At 41.5% G+C, this 26,587-nt stretch overlaps 2 protein-coding genes across 5 annotated transcripts in view; one reads left to right on the top strand and one right to left on the bottom strand.

The window, feature by feature from the left end:
• Positions 1-17,813: 17,813 nt before the first annotated feature.
• Positions 17,814-22,060, top strand: LOC138965330 (mitochondrial potassium channel-like). The gene is made up of 2 exons (XM_070337460.1): positions 17,814-18,093; positions 20,259-22,060. Exons 1-2 carry the CDS (start codon positions 17,875-17,877, stop codon positions 21,126-21,128), a joined length of 1,089 nt encoding a protein of 362 aa, XP_070193561.1. The 5' UTR covers positions 17,814-17,874; the 3' UTR covers positions 21,129-22,060.
• Positions 22,061-22,194: 134 nt separating this feature from the next.
• LOC138965331 (non-structural maintenance of chromosomes element 3 homolog) overlaps positions 22,195-26,587 on the bottom strand; it is a 34,491-nt gene continuing 30,098 nt past the window's right edge. For all 4 annotated transcript variants that reach the window (XM_070337461.1, XM_070337462.1, XM_070337463.1 and 1 more), the window contains 2 exons: positions 25,692-25,869; positions 22,195-23,930 (listed from right to left, as the gene is read on the bottom strand). In XM_070337461.1, the coding sequence (XP_070193562.1) occupies positions 23,847-23,930; positions 25,692-25,869 (262 nt within the window). In that variant the 3' untranslated portion in view covers positions 22,195-23,846. The remainder of the gene's footprint in view (positions 23,931-25,691; positions 25,870-26,587) is intronic.

Raw genomic sequence — 26,587 nt, 5'->3', positions numbered from 1 at the left:
TTAGAACATATTGATTGATCAGCACCTAAAAATAGAAACGCGTAGTTAGACACTAGTGTGATGCGGTCAAAAAGGGGGTATAAAAAAAAGTTCTTCTGGTGTTTACACCTGAGTATTGCACCACAGAGACGCAAGACCTTACATGTTAGACCATGTTGATTGGTCAGCATCTAAAAATAGAATCGCGTAGTAAGACACAGGTGTGATGCGGGTATAAAAAAAAAGTTCTTCTGGGTGCTTACCCCCGAGTATTGCACCACAGAGACGCAAGACCTAAACATGTTAGAACTTGTTGGTTGTTCATTTGGTCACTGATTTCACCGAGAAAAGAAAGAAAGTCCTGCTTTGACAACTCAGGCGTGGTCGTTGTAAGACAGAGTGGTTATTGACTGAGGCATGAAAGAAAGACAAGTCACCCGACTCTTTGTTTTTGAGAAGAAAGGAGTGAGAAAAATTGATTTTGAAGCGTTTGTTTTGCTCATGGAACAGATCAAGAAGCGACTCGTACCAATCAGGGAAATCAGAACAAGGGTTCCTCTTAAAAGAGAAAATGTGGCGCTTTTTTTACACACACTAATCGTGTAAGATATATAGAAGAATTACAACACCTGGTACACGCGTATAACCATTCGTTTCACAGAAGTATAAAAACAGCACCTGTTAAAGTTTGTCTCGCTAACAAAGAAACAGAACAAACGTAAGTTTTGTACGAACAACCCCCCCAATGAAAACACCCAAAGGTAGGATACAGGTTGGTGATCGTGTGAGACTAAGTAAAACACGACGACTCTTTAAAAAAGATTATTTACCTGCGTGAACAGAAGAATTATTTACAGTTAGCAATGTGTTGAAAACAACTCCAGTGACCTATAAGCTGAAAGACGCTCACGCAGAAGAACTACAAGGTAGTTTGTTTTTTTACAAAGAAAAACTACAAAAAGTAGGAGAGAAAGAAATGTATCGTATTGACAAAGTACTAAAAGAACGACTTGGTAAGGGAGGAAAAAAAGAGTATTTAGTGCATTGGTTTGGGTACCCAACGTCATTTTCTTTCTTTCTTTATTTGGTGTTTAACGTCGTTTTCAAACGTTCAAGGTTATATCGCGACAGGGAATGGGGGGGAAATGGGGTAGAGCCACTTAATTGTTAATTGTTTCTTGTTCACAAAACCCAACGTCATTTGACACATGGATCTCAGCTGATAGTCTTAGACAGTATTCAGAGTAGTTATGGCTGAGGACGCCTTGTCTGCTGAAGATACAACTGTTGCTACTAACGTATTAGAAGAGACAACTACTGATACCAAGAGATTCTCTTGCTTGTGGTGTGTTTTTGGTTATCGCGCCCCTCGTAGTGAGATTGTATTTTTGTAAAACATTTTTTTTTGGTTTTTTTTTGTTTTTTTGTTTTGTTTTGTTGATCAGATTTTTCTAATTTATATTGTAGTAGGTGTGTCTCTGTTTAATTTGACAAACTGGTGGGAATGTCCGGTCCACTGTTTGAACAAGGTTTTTGTGGGTTTTTGCAAAGAATGAGGCAAGGGTCCTTTGTGCAAAGCAAGACAGCGAAAGAGACACAGACCGTCAGTATAAGGAAAATGATGATGCTCGTCTTTTTGTAACTTGTGCAAGAACTGTGTGTTTGTGATGTAGTTAGGTAGACTACCACAGACTCATCCGATAGGAAAGTCAGACAAAGGCGTGACATAGAAACTGGAAGACATGATGGTGTGAACAGAATACCGAGAGTTTGGGCGTTCGAGTCTAACTTGTTCTAGAATGTCATGGTCACTGATTTCACCGAGAAAAGAAAGAAAGTCCTGGTTTGAGTTGATCAGGTGTGGTCGTTGAAAAACAGAGTGGTTATTGACTGATGCATGAAAGAAAGACAAGTCAGTCATGGAACAGATCAGGGGGAAATCAGAACAAGGGTTCCTCTTAAAAGAGAAAATGTGGCGCTTTTTTACACACACTAATCGTGTAAGATTTGTAGAAGAATTACAACACCTGGTACACGCGTATAACCACTCGTTTCACAGAAGTATAAAACCAACACCTATTAAAGTTTGCCTCGCTAACAAAGAAACAGTTTGGTAAGTTTTGTACGGACAACCCCCAAAGAAAAACACCCAAAGGTAGGCTACAGGTTGATGATCGTGTGAGACTAAGTAAAACACGGCGACTCTTTAAAAAAGGTTATTTACCTGCGTGAACAGAAGAATTATTTACAGTTAGCAGTGTGTTGAAAACAACTCCAGTGACCGATAAGCTAAAAGACGCTAACGCAGAATAACTACAAGGTAGTTTTTTTTTACAAAGAAGAACTACAAAGCGTAGGAGAGAAAGAAATGTATCGTATTGACAAAATTTTAATGTGATGAGCCACGGATTAACCCTGCTTACCTAACGGTGGTTACACACGCCTCTTTGTTTGTCAGAAAAACAAAACTAAATCCAGCTGTAAGTCTTGTTCACGCAAAAGCCCTGGAGAGGTCCACAGCCAAATACCCTCTAAAATGAGTAGTTATGAAATCTTACGGGATCCCGCGTGGAAACCATAGTGCTGTTTTATACAATTTGTTTCTCAGGCAGCCACCAACACGCGTTGTAGTAGGACTAGTAGAGAGCGCTGCGTTTAACGGTAGCTACACAAAAAAAAAACATTCAACTTTTAAAACCCACAACTTGAATTTTCTCTGCCTCTATGTTGCTGGAAAACAAGCCCCTGCAAAACCACTAACACCAGACTTTTGAAAACAGACAGTATGTGGGAAGTTTCTTTAGTTTGACCGCAGGAACAGGAGTGGGTGTTGGTGACGTCGGTAACAGATTTGTCTATGAATACTACTGTGGGAGTTTGCGTCTGGAACTAAAAGTTTAGTGCACCCCTGGTAGAGCCTGTTCACGTTATTGTGTATGCAGAAATGGCCTCGTTGCTAGAAAATGATCGGAGTAGGTAGGTTATCACTGATTTTACATCATGAATGGACTAGAGATCTCTCGCCTACTGTTAAGACACCCCGTGGCAAGACGGCCGTTTATGGGTGTTTACACCAGAGACCAACTTCCTTCTGAGATAAATTTACTTCACCCCTCGTCTTACGTCATAAACACAGACCCAGCACATAAGGTTGGGTCTCATTGGGTTGGTGTGTATTATGATGGTCAGGGGAATATTGAATATTTTGATAGTTTTGGTTTTAAACCGATTCTTCACCAAGGAAACAGAAAGAACAGACGCGTGCGACCAAGTCAAAGAGGGGTGGTCTTGGCCAGTAAAGAATTTACTCGCCTGATCAAAGTCCGAGAAAGACTGTTGAAGCGACTTAAAACACAAACAGAAGTTGTAGCTATAGAAGTTAAAAAAAAACACCAGACGTGTCAGAAGAGTCCAGAACAAAAAGAAGAAACACCAGCAGACGAACTACCTCACACACCTGTCAAATACTCGGAGAGCAGCAATCTGTTTGAAAACTGCTACCAGGAACCGGCTGGTGTGTCTACCTTCAACGACCTCGGTTACTATAACCCAACATTGTTAAATACGAAAGTCGCCCCACGTCAAGTTATGGGAGCGCCCCTTAAAAAGAGAAAATGTGTCGCTTTTTTACACACACTAATCGTGTAAGATATGTAGAAGAATTACAACACCTGGTACACGCGTATAACCATTCGTTTCACAGAAGTATAAAACAGCACCTGTTAAAGTTTGCCTCGCTAACAAAGAAACAGTTTGGTAAGTTTTGTACGGACAACCCCAAAAGAAAACACCCAAAGGTAGGCTACAGGTTGGTGATCGTGTGAGACTAAGTAAAACACGGTGACTCTTTAAAAAAGGTTATTTACCTGCGTGGTCAGAAGAATTATTTACAGTTAGCAGTGAGTTGAAAACAACTCCAGTGACCGATAAGCTGAAAGACGCTCACGCAGAAGAACTACAAGGTAGTTTTTTTTTTTTACAAAGAAGAACTACAAAAAGTAGGAGAGAAAGAAATGTATTGTATTGACAAAGTTTTAATGTGATGACCCACGGACTAAACCCTGCTTACCTAACGGTGATTACACACACCTCTTTGTTTGTCAGAAAATCAAAACTAAATCCAGCTGTAAGTCTTGCTCACACAAAAACCCTAGAGAGCTCCACAGCCAAATACCCTCTAAAAAGAGTAGTTATGAAATCTTACGGGATCCCGCGTGGAAACCTTAGTGCTGTTTTAGACAACTTGTTTCTCAGGTAGCTACCAAGACGCGTTGTAGTAGGACTGGGAGAAAGCGCTGCGTTTAACGGTAGCTACACCAAAAAGCCATTCAACTTTTAAAACCCACAACTTGAATTTTCTCTGCCTCTATGTTGATGGAAAACAAGTCCCTGCAAAACCACTAACACCAGACTTTGAAAACAGACAGTATGTGGGAAGCTTCTTTAGTTTGACCACAGGAACAGGGGTGGGTGTTGGTGACGTCGGTAACATAATTGTCTATGAAGACTACCCCGGAGGCTATACGCTGTATGTATTTGACCTGTCACCGTCAATGTTGGGTGGAGATCAGATTGAGCTGATGCGCTGTGGGAGTTTGCGTCTGGAACTAAAGTTTAGTGCACCCCTGACAGAGCCTGTTCACGTTACTGTGTATGCAGAAATGGACTCGTTGCTAGAAATTGATCGGAGTAGGCAGGTTATCACTGATTTTACATCATGAATGGTCTAGAGATCTCTCGCCTACTGTTAAGACACCCCTTGGCAAGACGGCCGTTTATGGGTGTTTACACCAGAGACCAACTTCCTTCTGAGATAAATTTACTTCACCCCTCGTCTTACGTCATAAACACAGACCCAGCACATAAGGTTGGGTCTCATTGGGTTGGTGTGTATTATGATGGTCAGGTGAATATTGAATATTTTGATAGTTTTGGTTTTAAACCGAATCACAAAGACATTGAAGATGTCATTGGTTTGTGTTCTAAAACCAACGAACAGGTATTACAGGGGATGTTAAGTTCTACTTGTGGTTTGTTTGCAATGTATTTCATCATCAAAAAGAGTCAAGATACAAGACTCCGTGACATCATTTCTATTTTTAACCCCCAAAACCCTGGTGTAAATGACCGTAAGCTCATAGCACTTTTTTCAAAGATGCGTTAACGCAACAAGTCTAAAGCTGTTGTTGTAAAAAATAGTAACTGATGTCATAGTGTAAGGAGGTTATGTATAAAGATGGTGTTGTCTAATTTTTTTTTTACTAAATCCCCTGAGCGAGCCACAAGACAACACCACCTACTCTACACTACAGTCTACAAAGACAGTCTCCTAGAGGTAAAAGTTGTTTAACACTTTTGTTGTTGTTGTTGTTGAGAACGACAAAAGAGATGTTTGACGAGGAAGAGTCTCTGTTTAGCTCACCGCTACCCGAACCTGATATGTTTCCTTTGGGACGAACCATTTTCGCGAGTGTCAGAACGTGGTGAAAACTTGTGAAAATCCACATCAGACATTACACCAACCAAGGAAACAGAAAAAACAGACGCGTGCGACCAAGTCAAAGAGGGGTGGTCTTGGCCAGTAAAGAATTTACTCGCCTGATCAAAAGTCCGAGAAAGGCTGTTGAAGCGACTTAAAACACAAACAGAAGTTGTAGCTAGAGAAGTTAAAAAAAAACACCAGACGTGTCAGAAGAGCCCAGAACAAAAAGAAGAAACACCAGCAGACGAACTACCTCACACACCTGTCAAATACTCGGAGAGCAGCAATCTGTTTGAAAACTGCTACCAGGAACCGGCTGGTATGTCTACCTTCAACGACCTCGGTTACTATAACACAACATTGTTAAAATACGAAAGTCGCCCCACGTCAAGTTATTGGATCGCACCTTAAAAGAGAAAATGTGGCGCTTTTTTACACACACTAATCGTGTAAGATATGCAGAAGAATTACAACACCTGGTACACGCGTATAACGCGTACACATTCGTTTCACAGAAGTATAAAACAGCACCTGTTAAAGTTTGCCTCGCTAACAAAGAAACAGTTTGGTAAGTTTTGTACGGACAACCCCAAAAGAAAACACCCAAAGGTAGGCTACAGGTTGGTGATCGTGTGAGACTAAGTAAAACACGGTGACTCTTTAAAAAAGGTTATTTACCTGCGTGAACAGAAGAATTATTTACAGTTAGCAGTGTGTTGAAAACAATTCCAGTGACCTATAAGCTGAAAGACGCTCACGCAGAAGAACTACAAAGTAGTTTTTACAAAGAAGAACTACAAAAAGTAGGAGAGAAAAAAAAATGTATCGTATTGACAAAGTACTAAAAGAACGACTTGGTAAGGGAGGAAAAAAAAAGAGTCTTTAGTGCCTTGATTTGGGTATCCAACGTCATTTGACACATGGCTCTCAGCTGATAGCCTTAGACAGTATTCAGAGTAGTTATGTGTGAGGCTGTCTTGTCTGCTGAAGCTACGACTGTTGATACTAACGTCTTAGAAGAGCCAACAACTGATACCAAGAGCTTCTGTGTGTGTGTGTGTGTGTGTGTGTGTGTGTGTGTGTGTGTGTGTGTGTGTGTGTGTGTGTTTGCACTTACATTTTTTTTTCACCACACATATAACCCTACCTCTTACATAGCCTATCAACAACGAAGAAAAAAAAAGAAAAAAAAAGAAAACAGTCATTATAACAACAACAACACCAACACTAGTCAGTGGGTTAGTTACGAAGGTTCGCTGTTTTATCTAGATGCCGTACACTGCTGTCTAGTGCAATTAAATGGGTTTCTCTGCGGTTGGTGGAGCCCTCTCTCTTTTATGGCGCTAATAACTATCAGAGGTGTCAGGATAAGGCGATAAAAATGGTACCCCTACTCTTTGCGGAGCCCCTTCGCCGATAAAACCACCAGAGGTGGCCAGCGGGTAGAGAAGTTTAATAGGAGGTGATTTGTCTACCCCGAGGGATGATTAGGGTTTAATGCTTAGATTAGTGCTAGACAAATGATGTGGGGTGGGTGGAGGAGTTAGCTCGACTGGTGAGGCGGGAGAGATGAGAGCTGATGTACAAAAATATAAAAAAGCTTTAACAACTAGACTCAGATAGCTACCTGTTGGTTTTATGTAGGTGTTATAAACACCGCAGGTACATTTACAACAACAAATGGTGTTTAACGTCGTTTTCAACCACGAAGGTTATATCGCGACGAAGGTACATTTACACCGAACACGAATTGTACCACAGGCAGTCATACAGAATGTTAGGTTAGAGGCTGCTCACATAGTTTGTTTTTTTTACAAAGAAGAACTACAAAAAGTAGGAGAGAAAGAAATGTATCGTATTGACAAAGTACTAAAAGAACGACTTGGTAAGGGAGGAAAAAAAAAGAGTATTTAGTACATTGGTTTGGGTACCCAACGTCATTTTCTTTCTTTCTTTATTTGGTGTTTAACGTCGTTTTCAAACGTTCAAGGTTATATCGCGACAGGGAATGGGGGGGAAATGGGGTAGAGCCACTTAATTGTTAATTGTTTCTTGTTCACAAAACCCAACGTCATTTGACACATGGATCTCAGCTGATAGTCTTAGACAGTATTCAGAGTAGTTATGGCTGAGGACGCCTTGTCTGCTGAAGATACAACTGTTGCTACTAACGTATTAGAAGAGACAACTACTGATACCAAGAGATTCTCTTGCTTGTGGTGTGTTTTTGGTTATCGCGCCCCTCGTAGTGAGCTTGTATTTTTGTAAAACATTTTTTTTGTTTTTTTGTTTGTTTTGTTGATCAGATTTTTCTAATTTATATTGTAGTAGGTGTGTCTCTGTTTAATTTGACAAACTGGTGGGAATGTCCGGTCCACTGTTTGAACAAGGTTTTTGTGGGTTTTTGCAAAGAATGAGGCAAGGGTCCTTTGTGCAAAGCAAGACAGCGAAAGAGACACAGACCGTCAGTATAAGGAAAATGATGATGCTCGTCTTTTTGTAACTTGTGCAAGAACTGTGTGTTTGTGATGTAGTTAGGTAGACTACCACAGACTCATCCGATAGGAAAGTCAGACAAAGGCGTGACATAGAAACTGGAAGACATGATGGTGTGAACAGAATACCGAGAGTTTGGGCGTTCGAGTCTAACTTGTTCTAGAATGTCATGGTCACTGATTTCACCGCGAAAAGAAAGAAAGTCCTGGTTTGAGTTGATCAGGCGTGGTCGTTGAAAAACAGAGTGGTTATTGACTGATGTATGAAAGAAAGACAAGTCAGTCATGGAACAGATCAGGGGGAAATCAGAACAAGGGTTCCTCTTAAAAGAGAAAATGTGGCGCTTTTTTACACACACTAATCGTGTAAGATTTGTAGAAGAATTACAACACCTGGTACACGCGTATAACCATTCGTTTCACAGAAGTATAAAACCAACACCTATTAAAGTTTGCCTCGCTAACAAAGAAACAGTTTGGTAAGTTTTGTACGGACAACCCCCAAAGAAAAACACCCAAAGGTAGGCTACAGGTTGATGATCGTGTGAGACTAAGTAAAACACGGCGACTCTTTAAAAAAGGTTATTTACCTGCGTGAACAGAAGAATTATTTACAGTTAGCAGTGTGTTGAAAACAACTCCAGTGACCGATAAGCTGAAAGACGCTAACGCAGAATAACTACAAGGTAGTTTTTTTTTACAAAGAAGAACTACAAAGCGTAGGAGAGAAAGAAATGTATCGTATTGACAAAATTTTAATGTGATGAGCCACGGATTAACCCTGCTTACCTAACGGTGGTTACACACGCCTCTTTGTTTGTCAGAAAAGCAAAACTAAATCCAGCTGTAAGGCTTGCTCACGTAAAAACCCTGGAGAGGTCCGCAGCCAAATACCATCTAAAAAGAGTAGTTATAAAATCTTACGGGATCCCGCGTGAAAACCTCAGTGCTGTTTAGACAATTTGTTTCTCAGTCAGCTACCAACACGCGTTGTAGTAGGACTAGTAGAGCTCGCTGCATTTAACGATAGCTACACCAAAAATCCATTCAACTTTAAAACTCACAACTTGAATTTCCTCTGTCTCTATGTTACTGGAAAACAAGTCTCTGCAAAACCACTAACACCCGACTTTGAAAACAGACAGTATGTGGGGAGTTTCTTTAGTTTGACCACAGGAACAGGGGTGGGTGTTAGTGACGCTGGTAACGGAATTGCCTATGAAGACTATCCCGGAGGTTATACGCTGTATGTATTCGACTTGTCACCGTCAATGTTGGATGGAGATCAGCTTGAGTTGGTGCGCTGTGGGGGGTTTGCGTCTGGAACTAAAGTTTAGTGTACCCCTGGTAGAGCCTGTTCGCGTTATTGTGTATACAGAAATAGCTTCGTTGCTAGAAAATGCTCGGAGTAGGCAGGTTATCACTGATTTTACATCATGAATGATCTAGAGATCTCTCGCCTACTGTTAAGACACCCCTTGGCAAGACGGTCGTTTATGGGTGTCTACGCCAGAGACCAACTTCCTTCTGAGATAAATTTACTTCACCCCTCGTCTTACATCATAAACACAGACCCAGCGCATAAGGTTGGGTCTCATTGGGTTGGTGTGTATTATGCTGGTCAGGGGAATATTGAATATTTTGATAGTTTTGTTTTAAAACCGAATCACAAAGACATTGAAGTTGTTTTTGTTTTTTTAGTTGTTGTTGCGTTATTGGATTGTGTTATAAAAACCAACGAACAGGTATTACAGGAGATGTTAAGTTCTACTTGTGTTTTGCTTGCAATGTATTTCATCATCAAAAAGAGTCAAGATACAAGACTCCGTGACATCATTTCTATTTTTAGCCCCCAAAACCCTGGCCATAAGCTCATAGCACTTTTTCAGAGATGTGTTAACGCAACAAGTCTAAACCTGTTGTTGTAAAAATAGTAACTGATGTCATAGTGTAAGGAGGTTATGTATAAAGATGGTGTTGTCTAATTTTTTTTTACTAAATCCCCTGATCGAGCCACAAGACAACACCGCCTACTCTACACTATAGTCTACAAAGACAGTCTCCTGGAAGTAAAAGTTGTTTAACACTTTTGTTGTTGTTGTTGCTGAGAACGACAAAAGAGATGGTTGACGAGGAAGAGTATCTGTTTAGCTCACCGCTACCCGAACCTGATATGTTTCCTTTGGGTCGAAACATTTTTGCGAGTGTCAGAACTTAGCGAAAACTTGTGAAAATTCACATCAGACACTACATCACCCAAGGAAACAGAAGAAAAAAAACAGACGCGTGCGACCAAGTCAAAGAGGGGTGGCCTTGAACAGTGAAGAATTTACTCACCTGAGCAAAGTCCGAGAAAGGCTGTTGAAGCGACTTAAAACACAAACAGAAGTTGTAGCTAGAGAAGTTAAAAAACACCAGACGTGTCAGAAGAGTCCAGAACAAAAAGAAGAAACACCAACAGACGAACTACCTCACACACCTGTCAAACACTCGGAGAGCAGCCATCTGTTTGAAAACTGCTACCAGGAACCGGTTGGTATGTCTACCTTCAACGACCTCGGTAACTATAACCCAACATTGTAAAATACAAAAGTCACCCCACATCAAGTTATGGGAGTCCTTAAGACAAACAACCAAACTAGGACCTGGCTTTTAAAAAAAAACCCATCTAAAGTAGACAAGTGTAAAACAACAAGACGGTGTTGAATACCAAAAAAATTATCATTGACAATCATGTTTTGGCTTTTTGTTTTAATGTATGTGTATGCAAAATGTTAATTTTTTTGGTTTTTAATACTCAAAAGACTGTTGTCACTTTTTATAATAAAATGATCATATTGAAAAGTTAATAACTATGTGTCTGTATAATTCTTGAAGGCTACCGTGAGCAGTTTTATGTGTTTTGTTACTCTTTACGTCTGACTTTTTAGTACCTTCTTGTTTGGAAGTACTTGTGTAAACGTGCGCATATGTGTGTGTGTGTGTGTGTGTGTGTGGGTGTGTGTGTGTGTGTGTGTGTGTGTGTGTGTGTGTGTGTGTGTGTGTGTGTGTGTGTGTGTGTGTGTGTGTGTGTGATCGGAGGTGTGTGTGTGTGTGTGTGTGTGTGTGTGTGTGTGTGTGTGTGTGTGTGTGTTTGCACTTACATTTTATTCCCACCACACATATAACCCTACCTCTTACATAGTCTATCAACAACAAAATAACAAAAACAAAATAACACCTATGTGGCTATGACATACCCTATCAAAACCTTGTGCGTGAACCCCACTGCCGGCAATCAAACACAGAGGGAGGGTCAATTACTGTCAATAGAAAGGAGGCGGCTCAGTAACCCAGCCGCGTTAAGCACCAATAAAAAAAGGCCGGGGGGCAGTAATCCTGTCATTACCCCAGCTGGAGTGGTCATTAGTACCGAGCAACAGGTACAGGCACATGAAATCACATGACAAAATATAAAACGCAATAAACCGTTTATGCGCAATATCTCCTTATCACTACTTAAACACAGGCACCTTAACCTATCACTTTATGATGGACCCTACCCTTGCGCATTGCGCATTGCGCCGAGGCATGAGGCATACCTCTTCCTTACTACTGACGTCGTGGCTTTCTTATCTGCTCCCATAGAGTTTGGTGCGGAGAGGGACTGATGCTGGCCACACTTTGTCTCTGATTGGTTTGAGTTGGGGGCATGTCATTAAGACATGTTCTGGAGTCTGGTCTTCCAGACCACAGGGACAGGTTGGTGATGGGGTCAGCTTCAGCTTCCTGAACATGTGGGCGTTGAGGCGACAGTGACCAGTTCGTAGTCGCATGATCACTACTTGCTGCCATCGTTCTAGGAGATGATATGCGTCTCTCATGGATTGTGGTCGCATTGCTGCCTTCACGAGGGTTTTCTTTTCAGCGAAGCTGACCGGGTTGTCTGGTTGTTTCTCCCTGGCTCCGAGTTTGGCGAGCTCATCAGCTGTTTCATTGCCTGGAACTCCGCAGTGTGCTGGAACCCATTGCAGGACTACTCGTCGAGTCTTGGCAAGCTCCTGGAGTTTCTCCATCAGACGAGGAAGTTTGTTTCCTGCAAGGGCTTCCAAGGCAGACGGTGCATCAGAGAGGAAAACAACTTAGGGGCATTCGCTTTCCGAGTCATGAATCATGGAGGCTGCTTGCATGATGGCCTGAACTTCTGCTGCATAGTTTGAGCAGTACTTTCCTGTCGGTATCCCTGCTGTAGAAGTGTGCCCCTCAGGAGATCTGACAAGTACACCTGCTCCTCCATTGGCCACGGCGTTTGTTGCTGAACCGTCTGTATATGCGTGAATCCAGACGTCTTCAGGGTACCGTTCAGCAATCATGGCGAGTGTTAGGGTGCGCCTGGCAGTGTCGTTCTGGGAATCTCTTGAGGTAACGCAGGGGACTGTGGTGGAGATCTGAAGATTCTTGTAGTCTTCATTCCATGGCTGCGGCAGATCTGAGAAACTGATTGGTAGTGCTGATGAGGTACAGAGGCTTGGTGCTCTCTGGCAAGTCTCTTGCTTTCATGTAAGAAGCTGCTGCGCTTGGGGCGGTTCTTTGTCAGGTTATCCATCCTCTTCTTCATCGGATGCGCAGGCAGGCACTTGAATTTCTCTGTCTGAACCATGACCTTGGCGTCTCTCCTCTCAGTGACTGAGGGGTTGAATGGCAGCAACTTCTTCCTTTGCAATAATGCCCATCACGATCACGAAAACAAATGACGATCACGATCACGAGACTTGATTTTTTTGTCATCACGGATCACGGGCCAAGTCCCATCACGATCACAGAAATGGAAATTTCGGCAATCACGGTCACAGAAAGGTCAAAAAACGCCAATCACGATCACGATTTTAAACCCTTTGGGGCCCTCAATTTTCAGAGCTTGTTTTTAATCCAAATATAACATATTTATATGTTTTTGGAATCAGAAAATGATAAAGAATAAGATGAACGTAAATTTGGATCGTTTTATAATTTTTTTTTATTTTATTTTTTTACAATTTTCAGATTTTTAATGACCAAAGTCACCAATTAATTTTTAAGCCACCAAGCTGAAATGCAATACCGAAGTCCGAAGATTGCTTGGCCAAAATTTGAATCAATTTGATTGAAAAATGAGGGTGTGACAGTGCCGCCTCAACTTTTACAAACAGCCGGATATGACGTCATCAAAGACATTTATCGGAAAAAAGGAAAAAAATATCCGGGGATATCATTCCCAGGAACTCTCATGTAAAATTTCATAAAGATTGGTGCAGTAGTTTAGTCTGAATCGCTCTATACACACACACGCACAGACAGACAGACAGACACACACACACACACACATACACCACACCCTCGTCTCGATTCCCCCCTCTACGTTAAAAGATTTAGTCAAAACTTGACTAAATGTAAAAATTATATATTTTTAGCAATACTGATAAAATGCAAATAAATCTTACACAATTTGTACGAGACGACTGAGGTCCTTCCAGGCAAAGACATTTCGAGTCTAAACTTTGTAAACCTATAGAGCATCATAAGAAGTTTTTTTTAATTGTTGGTTTGGTTGGCTGCCGGGTTGGTTGGCTTGTCTGCCTCCACTGTGCCCCCACCTCCACACTTCCACTTTTTTTAAACTTTAAATAAATCCTGTCAGTTTGAATTTCCTTTGTTTCACCGGACGGCGAGTTTTATTCCAGCGTCGCGGACGACGCTGGTATCTGTGGTTGGGAAGAACGTGCCTGTGGAGAATTAGTCTCCAAGCCAAAGCGCGCTGACTCTCCAAGCCAAAACAATTTCAAAGCTGAAAAAAAAAATGTACAATTTACGCGAAACGATTAAACACAGCTTTCGGGTGTTTTTTTTAATCTAAGATGTACATAAATATACCACTCCGACCATAAGGAAAAGAAAAAAAGACACACACAAAAAAAGACCGAGAGGAGCCGAGTCAATCCGAGACCAACCGAGAGGACGTGTTTCGCGCCGTTTCGACGTCGTTTGTTCAGATGCGGCCGGTTGGATCAGTTGCGGTCATACAGGGGCGCCTTGCACAAGAAAAGATCTTCAACAATCCCGATCATCATCATGGTACAATAATGTTTTGTGCGCCCCCATGTATGTGTTCTGTGCTAATAATGCACGGTTGTGAAATGTCCGTACACATTTTGTGGCACTATGTAATTGTTAGTGCATCCTCCTGCGGATGCTTCGTGCTAAAAATGCACTTCCATTAAAATATTGTACGCTCATGTCAGTAATATATTTTCAATTGTTTCTCTGTCAATTTCAAGTGTTTGTTTCCAATTACTTCAGTATCTCCCTGTTGCAATTCCAGGTGATTCATTATGCATGTGCCAATTTGAGGTGTTTAATTCTGATTACAGTGTAAAATTAAAACTATTGTTTTCAAACATTCCTATGACACCTGGTAATGGTTCTGTGGTTTTGTTTTTAATTTGTATTTTGTTTTTCTGCAATAAATATTTGAAATGGATCTGAGGCCGACTTACTACTTTTAGCACTCTTTTTCACCACATTCCCACGTACAGATATTGCAATATCAACTCTTCCTTTCTACCTGTTTCAAACAAGCTCTATTTTTTAATTAAAAAGTTTTTACTAAATGTCTTAACATAGAGGGGGGAATCGAGACAAGGGTCTTGGTGTATGTGCGTGTGTGTGTGTGTGTGTGTGTGTGTGTGTCTGTGTGTGTGTGTGTGTGTGTGTGTGTGTGTGTGTGTCTGTCTGTCTGTCTGTCTGTGTGTGTGTGTGTAGAACGATTCAGACTAAACTACTGGACCGATCTTTATGAAATTTGACATGAGACTTCCTGGGAATGATATTCCAGGACGTTTTTTTATTTTTTTTATAAACGTCTTTTATGACGTCATATCCGGCTTTTTTGTACAAGTTGAGGCTGCACTGTCACACCCTCATTTTTCAATCAAATTGATTGAAATTTTGGCCAAGCAATCTTCGACGAAGGCCGGACTTCCGTATTGCATTTCAGTTTGGTGGCTTAAAAATTAATTAATGACTTTGGTCATTAAAAATCTGAAAATTGTAAAAAAATAAATAAATTATAAAACGATCCAAATTTACGTTCATCTTATTCTTCATCCTTTTCTGATTCCAAAAACATATAAATATGTTATATTTGGATTAAAAACAAGCTCTGAAAATTAAAAATATAAAAATTATGATCAAAATTAAATTTCCGAAATCGTTTTAAAAACTATTTCATCTTATTCCTTGTCGGTTCCTGATTCCAAAAACATATAGATATGATATGTTTGGATTAAAAACACGCTCAGAAAGTTAAAACGAAGAGAGGTACAGTAAAGCGTGTTATGAAGCACAGCGCAACCGTTACCGCGCCAAACAGGCTCGTCACTTTCACTGCCTTTTGCACTAGCGGCGGACTACGTTCAGTTTCATTCTGTGAGTTCCACAGCTTGACTAAAATTAATGTAGTAATTTCGCCTTACGCGACTTGTTTTTTCTTGTGGCTGTTTGATCAATTCATAGCAAGCATTGACTGAAATAAACAATTTATATATCCAGCACAACATGCAATTCATTGACTTTTGACCCTAACCTTTTAACACTTCCCAAAATAAATCTTTGGTGGACATTGCATCGACGCTGTTCATTTTGAATGAACATTTTTCTTGTTTGTATTCCTGTCGGAAAAAGATTTCGAACGCTGCTTCTTTTCCATTCATCAGAATCTAGGGAATGCTATATGAGGGGTGGTGCGGGTGTGGGTGGGGTGGGTGGGGATTGAGCTCTCCTAATGTTGTATTAGAAGGCAGGAGGAAAGCTTCCATAACCGGCCCCGTCCACCCACGAAGTGTCATGTGCCTGTGCTTTTTACTCCCTCCGCTGTTTCGCCTATGTTTTATTTTGTAAAAACAATTGTCACTTTTTTGTGCTTTAAAAAAAATTCAACGACTATGTCCACGAGAGGGCACAAAATGAATGCAGGTGATGACAAAGCCGTAACAAGATGAGTCCGTGTAATGCCGCCGCGGTATCGATCACTACGCGGAGTTTTAACAGCAACTTCCCAACGCCAACTGAATCGGGGTGAGTATGCAGTGCCTGTGCCGGTGTAACACGAAATTTTTACTCCACGAAAAATTTACTCCGGAGTAAATATTTCGTACGAAATTCTTACTCCGAGTACACTTTTCGTACGAGAAAAGAACTCCACAAGGCACGAAAAAATTACTCCCTCCACGAAATTTTTACTCCCCATTTTTTTTACTTCCAGTAAAAATCTCGTACGCCGCAAAAAATGGGATGCGGGCGAAGGGATAATGCCAATAAGTGATCTCGCACACACGAATGTCGCGCTACCCTCCGTCCACCCCTTCCACCACCAAGACTAACAGGGGACAAGGGAGTAAAAATTTCCTACACCTGGCATGGGAAGTTAAGTGAATTGCTCGTGTTGGGGTGAAGTAATTTATTCGTTATTTATTCGTCAGGGGAGTAACATTTTTGTACGAAATGTTTACTCGGAACTCACCTGTCTTGGGGAGTCATTTTCTCGTGCAATGGGGGAGTGCTTTTTTCGTAAAGGGAGTAACTTTTTCGTACGAAATGTTTACTCCGGAGTAAACATCTCGTGGGAGTAATTTTCTCGTGTTACACCGGCGTGCGTGCATCAGTGTATGTGTGTGGGTATGATCAGGGGCGGATCCAGGGGAGGGTTTCCGGACACCCCGAGATGTTGCGAGTTCGACCCTGGGTCAGGGCGTTAGCAATTTTCTCCCCCCTTTCCTAACTTTGGTGGTGGGTTCAAGTGCTAGTCTTTCGGATGAGACGAAAAATCGAGGTCCCTTCGTGTACACTACATTGGGGTGTGCACGTTAAAGATCCCACCATTGACAAAAGGGTCTTTCCTGGCAAAATTGTATAGGCATAGATAAAAATGTCCACCAAAATACCCGTGTGACTTGGAATAATAGTGAAAAGTAGGATATGAGCCGAAATGGCTGCGATCTGCTGGCCGATGTGAATGCGTGATATATTGTGTACAAAAAAGTCCATCTCACACGGCATAAATAAATCCCTGCGCCTTGAATAAATTGCATAAAATTTTTTTTAAAAAAAGATCCCTGCGCTTAGAACTGTACCTACGGAATACGCGCGATATAAGCCTCATATTGATTGATTGATTGATTTCCTAGACGTGACTAAAAAAAAAATTAAAAAGAAAGAAAGAGAAAAAAAAGAAAATAAAGAAAAACTGATGGCTCAGATTGCACCCGATTGCTCAATTTTCCTTGATTTTTATTTAAATGTTCCGGGGGGGCATGCCCCCGGACCTCTCCAGGAGGTTCGAACGGCTTCGCGCCCTCAACTAAACGCCGCCGCCTTTGCCGCGTAATTGACGGTCGAATTGTTCCAAAAAGAAATTTAGAACCCCCCACCCCCTTAAAAATGATGTGATCCGCCCCTGGTATGTGTGTGTCAGTGTGCCTGTGTGTGTGTGTGTGTGTGTTCAATTCTTTCGACTGAGCCGTTTGTCAGTGCTAGAACTGAAACACAAACATCATCATCAGTGGAACTACTGACTGACCAGCGTGCGGAAACTCGGATTGAGAACTGGATATCAGTGCAGAAATTCAGATTAAACGTCCCCAGGGAAAGGAGGGACCAATTAGAGGCACGCTTTATCGATACACTAGTAAAAGAGGTATCAATCCGGGGAGGGAGTGCCAATAATTGCAGAACAGCACCATGCAAATAATCACTTCCTCAGAAGAAACGGGATGCTCCCCGCTGTTTCACCGAAACAATAAATCCTCCCTTTGAGGAAGAACGGTAACTCTCACAACTTCCGGGACTAAAAAATGACAGACGATAGTCATTGACGAGGAAACCGGCAAACTTGTTCAATCAAACATGCAAAACACAAGGCGAATATTGCTGTGCTTACACAGAAATCTTGGAATAGCTTACCGCCATGATATTCAGGTTCGACATCGCTCCATCACTGGTCACATGCCGACTGACGTGGCACTGAAGACTGTGACCGGAGGACGAGTTGACCGATGGATGCAGGCCTATGAAGATTATGTAGGCCTGACTGAAGTCAAACAAGCACAGAACCATGTCCTACAGGTGAGGTTTGCGGAGAATCTGAGTGATACGATGTGTTATGTTGAGATATGGTAATGCAGCAGTACCTGTGTTTGAGAAAAATGTTCTTGTGATAAGCCCAACGTTGCAGGTGTCCTTTCGGTTTCAGTTTGATGATAAGTACATTTTCAGCAAATAAAAAAGACAACAGAAGATAATTACCCTTTATTCGAAGGTCTCCTCTCGTCAGAGGGGCTAACATTACAGATACCACTGTGATAATGACTGTGGAGGATACTTGTTCTTGTGCATGCGTGTACACACAAAGGAGGATATATGTCACTAACACTAACAGTAACAGGTCTTAAATTATAATATGGCAAGTTGCCCTGGGAGATCGGAATAATCTGCCGGGATTCTAATGGGATTCCACCAAGCTATTGCAACATACTGAACCATAGCTTTAAGCAGCTTCTATATATATATACGACTAGTGTCTGTCTGTCTGTCTGTTCGCGATGCACGGCCAAAGTTCTCGGTGGATCTTTTTCAAATTTGGACACCGTATTCAGTTACACCCCGGACACAACCTCATCGATGAGATATTTCAACACGTGCTCCGCGCTGTGCGCGCTGAACCGATTTTGTTTTTTTGTTGTCGGGATCCACTACCAGTAACTCTTCCTTATCTTCTCCAGTGTTTTCAGCCGCGATTATCTCCCTTCCTCCGTGTGGCGTCAATCCATATTCCCGTTACTACGTTACTATTTTTAGAAGGTCACTGCACGTTACTATTTTTAGAAGGTCTCCAGTGTTTTGCGCGTTTATCTCCTTTCCTTCGTGCGCCGGCAAAGCCGGCGTACACCCGGGTCCCAGGCACAGCCAGGTATTCGGCTCTACTTCTTCCCGGCGAAGCGGGTAATCATCTAGTACCAAACACCCCAGGATAGGTCATTGTTGATTACAGTGATGTACATTTTTCTAGCAGCCTTTAGGACAATTGTCCTGAAGACTGAAAATCAATAGGACACAGTGTCCTGAGATTGCAATTTCAATAGGACAAAAACACGACTCGTAAAACCGCATTTAAAAAGATTTTTCAGTTTAAATTTTTCCACCTTCCGCGACTCTCATGACTAGATAGTAGATACTCAAAGGATTGAATCACATTTCAAAGTTATTTGAACAGTTGTCGGGTTTTTTTCACTGCCCATCTGTCAATGTTTTTCAGGTAGGCATCTGACCGTTCTGCGGGTCCCTCAAGTTTTGCTTTCAGGATCCTGTCCTGGGTTTTGACACACAATCGGTTTCTTCGAGCCGTACACACCAAGTTCTGTGCACTGAATCCTCTCAACGATTTATTGCTGAGCCAATGAATGCACTCGAGGCACCATATGGGTTCGGTTTTCTTTTTTCTTCTTGATCCAACTTGAGGATAAATTAATTCAAAGAATCAGATCCCATATGGTGCCTCGTTCACTCAACAAACTGGTCACACGCAGTGCATACTTTCGCTTGGCAAAACCGAAACCAGCTTTCCTCACGCAGTGTTTTCTTTCGCTTGGCAAAACCGAAACAAGCTTTCCTCTTGAAAATTGAACAGTCCGCATGTCCGCTTCATTGTCAAAAACGATCCGACCCTTGACAACTTCTTCTGTAGGTTAATCGGACCTGTGTCCTGCTGGGGTTAAAGCTATAGGTCCTGGGGAAATTGGATCGGTCAGAGACCGGAGACCGACTAAAATGTACATCACTGTGATTATAAGTGTTTCTCAGTGACTTCGGACTACAGTTTGTATCAGTGTTGATCATGTTCTTTGCATTCGCCTGACTTTCCTGTGATACAGAGAATACGATATTGACCCTTGAGATGAAATCATGACGCCCAATTCAGAGACAGAGGTAATCTCATGACATTCCACTCTGAAGCTGAGTGTTAAGTCTGAATGCAGAAAACGGTTTACTAATTTTAACCTGCTGTGTGTGTAATGTCCTACGTTTTTGAAGTTAGCATGTTTCATTAACTTGTCTTGTGTATGTTTCAGACAGAGAAGTTTCTTGCCACACGTTTCATTTACATGTGTTGTGTATGTTTTAAGCAGAGAAGAAGTTTCTGGCCAGACGTTTCATTAACATGTGTTGTGTATGTTTCAGGCAGAGAAGTTTCTGGCCACACGTTTCACGAACATGTGTTGTGTATGTTTCAGGCAGAGAAGAAGTTTCTGGCCACACAAGAGGAGCGTCGACACCAGCAGCAGGCGCTAGAAACCATACAGTCCAGACTGCGTGCCATCAGTGCCGAGCTGGAGAAGACGAACAGAGGGGACACACGTTACCTTGACCTCGTCCAAAAAGAGCACGCTATCATCCGTGAAGAAAACGATGTTGTCAGCGCGATTCGAAACTTGGAGAAAACAGAAAGGGAGAGCTTCGCTGTGCTGAGTTCAGCACTACGCGACAGCCATGAAAAAGAGCGCGCTAGAGCGGAGAAGACCAAGTACTGGTCGATCATCGGCTCCATCATTGGAGCCATCATTGGCATCACTGGAACTACCATTAATAACTACGTCAAGATGAAGGAACTACGCAACCTTGTCTCAACAGCTGGGGCAAATAGCGAAGAGCTGAGGAACTTATCCATTCAACTTTGCGAATCGGTCAGCGCACAGTCAAAGAAAATGGACGGTCTGCTTGTCGACCTCCATGCTTCTGTTTCCGACGGCAACAATAACAACCCCAGAGCTGCAGCACAGTTGCAGAAATTCAAATTCTCTCCGACAGCCAACGACATCCAACAAGAGACAGAAAAGATTTTGGTCGCCTTGAAATCGCAAGAAAAGAATTTGGACACCGAGATCCAAGAAATTCGCAAACTGTTGGGGATAGAAAAATCACAGATGTTGAAGGGTGATCACAATGTTATTTATGTTGGCCCTGAAGTGCAAACGATGATGCGACAAACGGAAGAGAATTTGGAGCGGAGAATCAAATACAGTGCATTAGCGTCGGCCACTTTTGTGTATGGCGCTCTGGCCTTGACAATACCCATCATACTTTCCTTTTTCAGAGGAACTTGAACGTTTTACAGAGATTTGTTGTTGAATGTGCTGTGAATTCCCTTGGTATCGTCACAATAAGTAAGCCTGTACATTTGTTAGGTGTTTTCTAAGCGGTGATCATTTGAATGAAATCGATGTAGAGCATATGATTCTCTTACCTTCATGAATCTCCATGCAACATGATCGATACTGATTTATTATGTTCCCTATACTTTATGACACACATGATAGAAACAAGAGTTGCAGTCCCTTGGTATGAATTTATTGAATTTCATCAAGAAATGTAGGTAAGTTCGTTACCCTGATACACCGAGTTCACTGCACATAATCAGCATCAGTCGAGCTACATGGTCCCACCGTTTAAGGTTGAATAAGGTTGATGTTCTCTTGGAACGAAACTGTGATGTCTTCACATTACCTGTTGAACATACTGACCAATACAAGTGAAACCCCCCGTTTAAGGCCCCCCCATCCCATTTTAGACTTCCTCCTTTTTAAGATTTTCTGTTAATAACCTCCAATTGTACTGTTTGAAAGAGCTTTTTGCTCTTTTGCTTTGAGAGTCATGGTACTGATAGACTTGAATTTCTCATGATAGAGACATAAAAGTTTTTCTTTTTCCTGCTGCAGATAATTCCTTGATATGATAATGTATGTCCAATAAGAATGCAAAATGTTTGGATATGTGCAAGTAAAGAATGAAATTGTTCTGCGCAAATCAAAGCAAATGTGCTAAGTTTTCCTGATCCTTTTGTGTTTAAATGAATACATCATGTGTGCCATCCATGTTGCTTGAGAAACTGTCTTCTTGCAAGCAATTGATAATCTGTTCCACTTGTGTGTTAATTGAAATATGTGTAGAAAGTCTTGTACATTCTGATTATGGGATATAATGGAGAGCCTTGTGTGTTATTGCGTGTGATAAAGGGTGCTCTGTCCGAGTTTGTTCAGTCACAGTGTGTGATCTAAGAGAGAAAAGTGTACATATGTGTGTATGCAAGAGACAGACAGACAGGAAGATGGTTAATTCTTTCTTCTTTGACCTTCGAAACCTGGACTAACAGAGCAAACAAAAGCAAGCACATATGGATTAACTTTATTCAAATGACAATAAACCTCATAATTATGAACAGACAGAACATGATTATAAATGATCCTGAAAGTACAATCCTCTTTGTAACGTTGGCAGTCTTTGTTTTTGGATTTACAATCCTCTTCACGTTCCAAGAATGCACTGGTACCCGACTTCCTACTTATCTCTCTCTCTCACACACACACACATAAACTATGAATGGCTTCCGGTATTCAAAACAACAAACACTAGGGCGACTAGTCAACTGTCATCAGTTTCATGAGAATGTTGTCTGACATTCAGCCTTTTTTGGTATGTAATTGTCATACATCATTCACTGGCTGCTCATTTTCACCATTACAACTAAACAACAAACCTTTTCAAACTGTCCTGACCCATCCTCTCCTTACTTACTGCACAGGAGTGTACCCCTCTTATCTGTATGTCACATGTCCACTCACCCAACACTTTAACTTGTGTTAAAGTACCTCATACTCAATGTACTTACACATACACACACACACACTCCGTCTTCTCTCACAAGACAATATTTGGGAAATAACTGTTTTTAAGGGTTGTGGAAGAGTTTATCACCCTTGGAAATACTGTGGCAAACAAAGCAATGAGACATTGCAGCCCAATCACTCGCCAGCAGCGTTACTCCACACGTGATCTGTATCGGTGAAATCATGTGAACAGCTCACATCCCCTGGAAAATGAACTCCAATCTGGGTAGTCTGTGCACTGTCCGCTCAATTTAACGCTCTTTTTGTTTAAAAGAACCCACATCGGTGCTTCAGGGCACAGGTTGTCGACTACGTGCGGAGACACGCTGCTTGCTACTGTTTGGCCTACAATGTCGCATTGGTTTGTTTGCCACTGTATTTCCAAGGGTGAGAAACTCTTCCACAACTCATTCAAATAAACAACAACAGAGTAATTTTTGGAGCTCTTCTATTGTGCATGAACTCACAAAATAACACCAACAATTCAGCAGATGTCTGTACACATGGTCATCGCTATGCACACACATTACATACACACCACATCTCTAATATTTCTGTTCCCAATCACAGGCATGTACACTGTGCACACACACATCATATCTCTTATTTCTGTTCACAACCACGCCCATGTACACTATTCACACAAACTACACATCTCTTGTTTCTTTTTCCAATCACATGCATGTATACTATGACACATTACATTCACACCACATCTCATTTCCCCATCACATGTATACTATGACACACATTACATTCACACCACATCTCATATATCATTTCCCCATCACATGTATACTATGACACATTACATTCACACCACATCTCTCATATATCATTTCCCCATCACATGTATACTATGACACATTACATTCACACCACATCTCTCATATATCATTTCCCCATCACATGTATACTATGACACATTACATTCACACCACATCTCTCATATATCTTTTCTCCATCACATGTATACTATGACACATTACATTCACACACCACATCTCTCATATATCATTTCCCCATCACATGTATACCATGACACATTACATTCACACCACATCTCTCATATATCTTTTCTCCATCACATGTATACTATGACACATTACATTCACACCACATCTCTCTTGTTTCTGTTCCCCATCACATGCATGTATTCTATGATGCGCTGGCCCCTTCCTCTGTTGCATCCTTGGCGTCTTGGTACTGTGACGTCCACTGTGACGGGTCCTTGCTGTACATCTGAAAACAAACCACACGCTGCACTAAAACACGCTGCATTAACACTGAAGAGAGAAATGCACACCAATAGGCAGAACCTGAGAACCCTTGCAAAGGCTCCAGCAATTTAGAATTTGTTGGAATTTACAGCGTTACAAATGGTGTTTAATCTGTAGCATTTTCTATAATTGATTCCCACATCCACTTTTATTCAGAATAGACCTTTTCAATAAAGTTTTTATGACAATGCAGGAACATAAAATGGCCATTAGAGAGTATCTGCTGTGCCACTTTTCAGTGTAGAGACAATGCAGGAACATAAAATGGCCATTAGAGAGTATCTGCTGTGCCACTTTTCAGTGTAGACGATGTTTTATGACCCATTTCGTGACCGCTACACGGAGTGGGAAGCAAAAATGAGTACTAGGACTGACAAAAAAAGAGGGATTTGTTGAACGCTTGTGATTATTTGTTAAAGCGTAACAATCTTTAGCTTGGCGTAGCAATTGCTCTTAAAAGGAAGCATGCTACGCTGAAAGCGTCGCAGTTGGCAGCTTTGAATCAGCAAAGATGTAGGGGTTGCAGTGCGTATGACAAGAAAAAAAAGACTGGGCAGACAAACCTCTATCCCAACTAGAAAAAGTAACATGTATACAGAGCACACACAATGCTCACTAATCTAATTATCTTCTATCTTAACATAGAAGGAACACTATTAGCATGCAAGAACCAAGCATGTCAATGCCAACTGTATTCTGATTCTGTACTTTGTTAGGTGCACAAAGGGTGCTGATTTGACTGTCCTGCATTTTTGTGCGACTAGATCTGTCAAATCTGCTTATAACCATGAATGAGGTTTATATGTGAAGTAAAACGGTATTTTTTCAGGCAATTGAAAATCAAAAGGATCTGCACAAAGTTCACCAATTAATAGACGATTTTTGGAAATAACTCCCATAGGATGTGTTTGTATGGGTAGTGAAAGAGCGAATACCTTTGTTTCCTCTTACTAACTTCACACATGCTCTTGTCCACAAGTTTTTGACACACCCCTCCTAGTGATTGGCCACTCGTATGTTTGTGACACACCCCTCGCTAGTGATTGGCCACTCGTATGTTTCTGACACACCCCTCGCTAGTGATTGGCCACTCGTATGTTTCTGACACACCCCTCGCTAGTGATTGGCCACTCGTATGTTTCTGACACACCCCTCGCTAGTGATTGGCCACTCGTATGTTTCTGACACACCCCTCGCTAGTGATTGGCCACTCGTATGTTTGTGACACACCCCTCGCTAGTGATTGGCCACTCGTATGTTTGTGACACACCCCTCGCTAGTGATTGGCCACTCGTATGTTTCTGACACACCCCTCGCTAGTGATTGGCCACTCGTATGTTTCTGACACACCCCTCGCTAGTGATTGGCCACTCGTATGTTTCTGACACACCCCTCGCTAGTGATTGGCCGCTCGTATGTTTCTGACACACCCCTCGCTAGTGATTGGCCACTCGTATGTTTGTGACACACCCCTCGCTAGTGATTGGCCGCTCGTATGTTTGTGACACACCCCTCGCTAGTGATTGGCCGCTCGTATGTTTGTGACACACCCCTCCTAGTGATTGGCCACTCGTATGTTTGTCAGAGTAAAAAGCAAGAGCATTCACTCTTTCACAACTTATTATACAAACCTGACAGAGTTTTCTTTTCAAAATTCGTCTATTTCAGAAAACAAAACAAAAATCCCAGGCAAATCAACCAAATTCCAGTAATTATTCTTTACCAGGGAGACAAACTTGAGGATCTGGAGTTTGGTTGTCTCCAGCTTTGCCCTTTGACCCCAGCGAACCTCGAAGACAGGCTGCTCTGCGTTGGGAAGCTTGGTGAACTCCAGGTAGGCCTGCTTGACAAACTCCTGTGTCACCAGCTTCTTCACGTCACCAAACGTCTCATGGATTATGCTGAAAAAATAAATATGTATAAACATAAAAAATACAAAATTAAATGCCAAAAATGTGTCGATGACAGGAAGAAAATGATAAAACTGTAACTCACCAGAAAAATGGACATTAAAACATGAACCAGAACATGGACCAGTTTTGACACTAGGTCCTTGTCAGAAAATACAAGTCGCGTAAGGCGAAATTACTACATTTAGTCAAGCTGTCAAACTCACAGAATGAAACTGAACGCACTGCATCGTTTCACCAAGACCGCATACTCGTAGTTTCGTCAGTCCACCGCTCGTGGCAAAGGCAGTGAAATCGACAAGCCAGGAATAGTGCCGCTGAGCGGGATAGCACGCTTTTCTGTACCTCTCTTCGTTTTAACTTTCTGAGCGTGTTTGCAATCCAAACATATCATATCTATATGTTTTTTTGAATCAGGAACCGACAAGGAATAAGATGAAATTGTTTTTAAATCGATTTTGGAAATTTAATTTTAATCATGATTTTTATATCTTTAATTTTCAGAGCTTGTTTTTAATCCAAATATAACATATTCATATGTTTTGGGAATCAGAAAATGATGAACGTAATTTTGGATCGTTTTGTAAACAAATAATTTTGATTACAATTTTCAGATTTTTAATGACAAGTCATTAATTAATTTTTAAGCTTCCAATCTGAAATGTAATACCAAAATCCGGCCTTTGTTGAAGATTGCTTGGCCAAATTT

The sequence above is a fragment of the Littorina saxatilis genome, linkage group LG4 (genome assembly GCF_037325665.1).
Source record: "Littorina saxatilis isolate snail1 linkage group LG4, US_GU_Lsax_2.0, whole genome shotgun sequence".
In the NCBI taxonomy this organism is placed as follows: domain Eukaryota; kingdom Metazoa; phylum Mollusca; class Gastropoda; order Littorinimorpha; family Littorinidae; genus Littorina; species Littorina saxatilis.
Note: the sequence above shows the minus strand (reverse complement) of the source record. Positions and strands in the feature narration are given on the sequence as shown.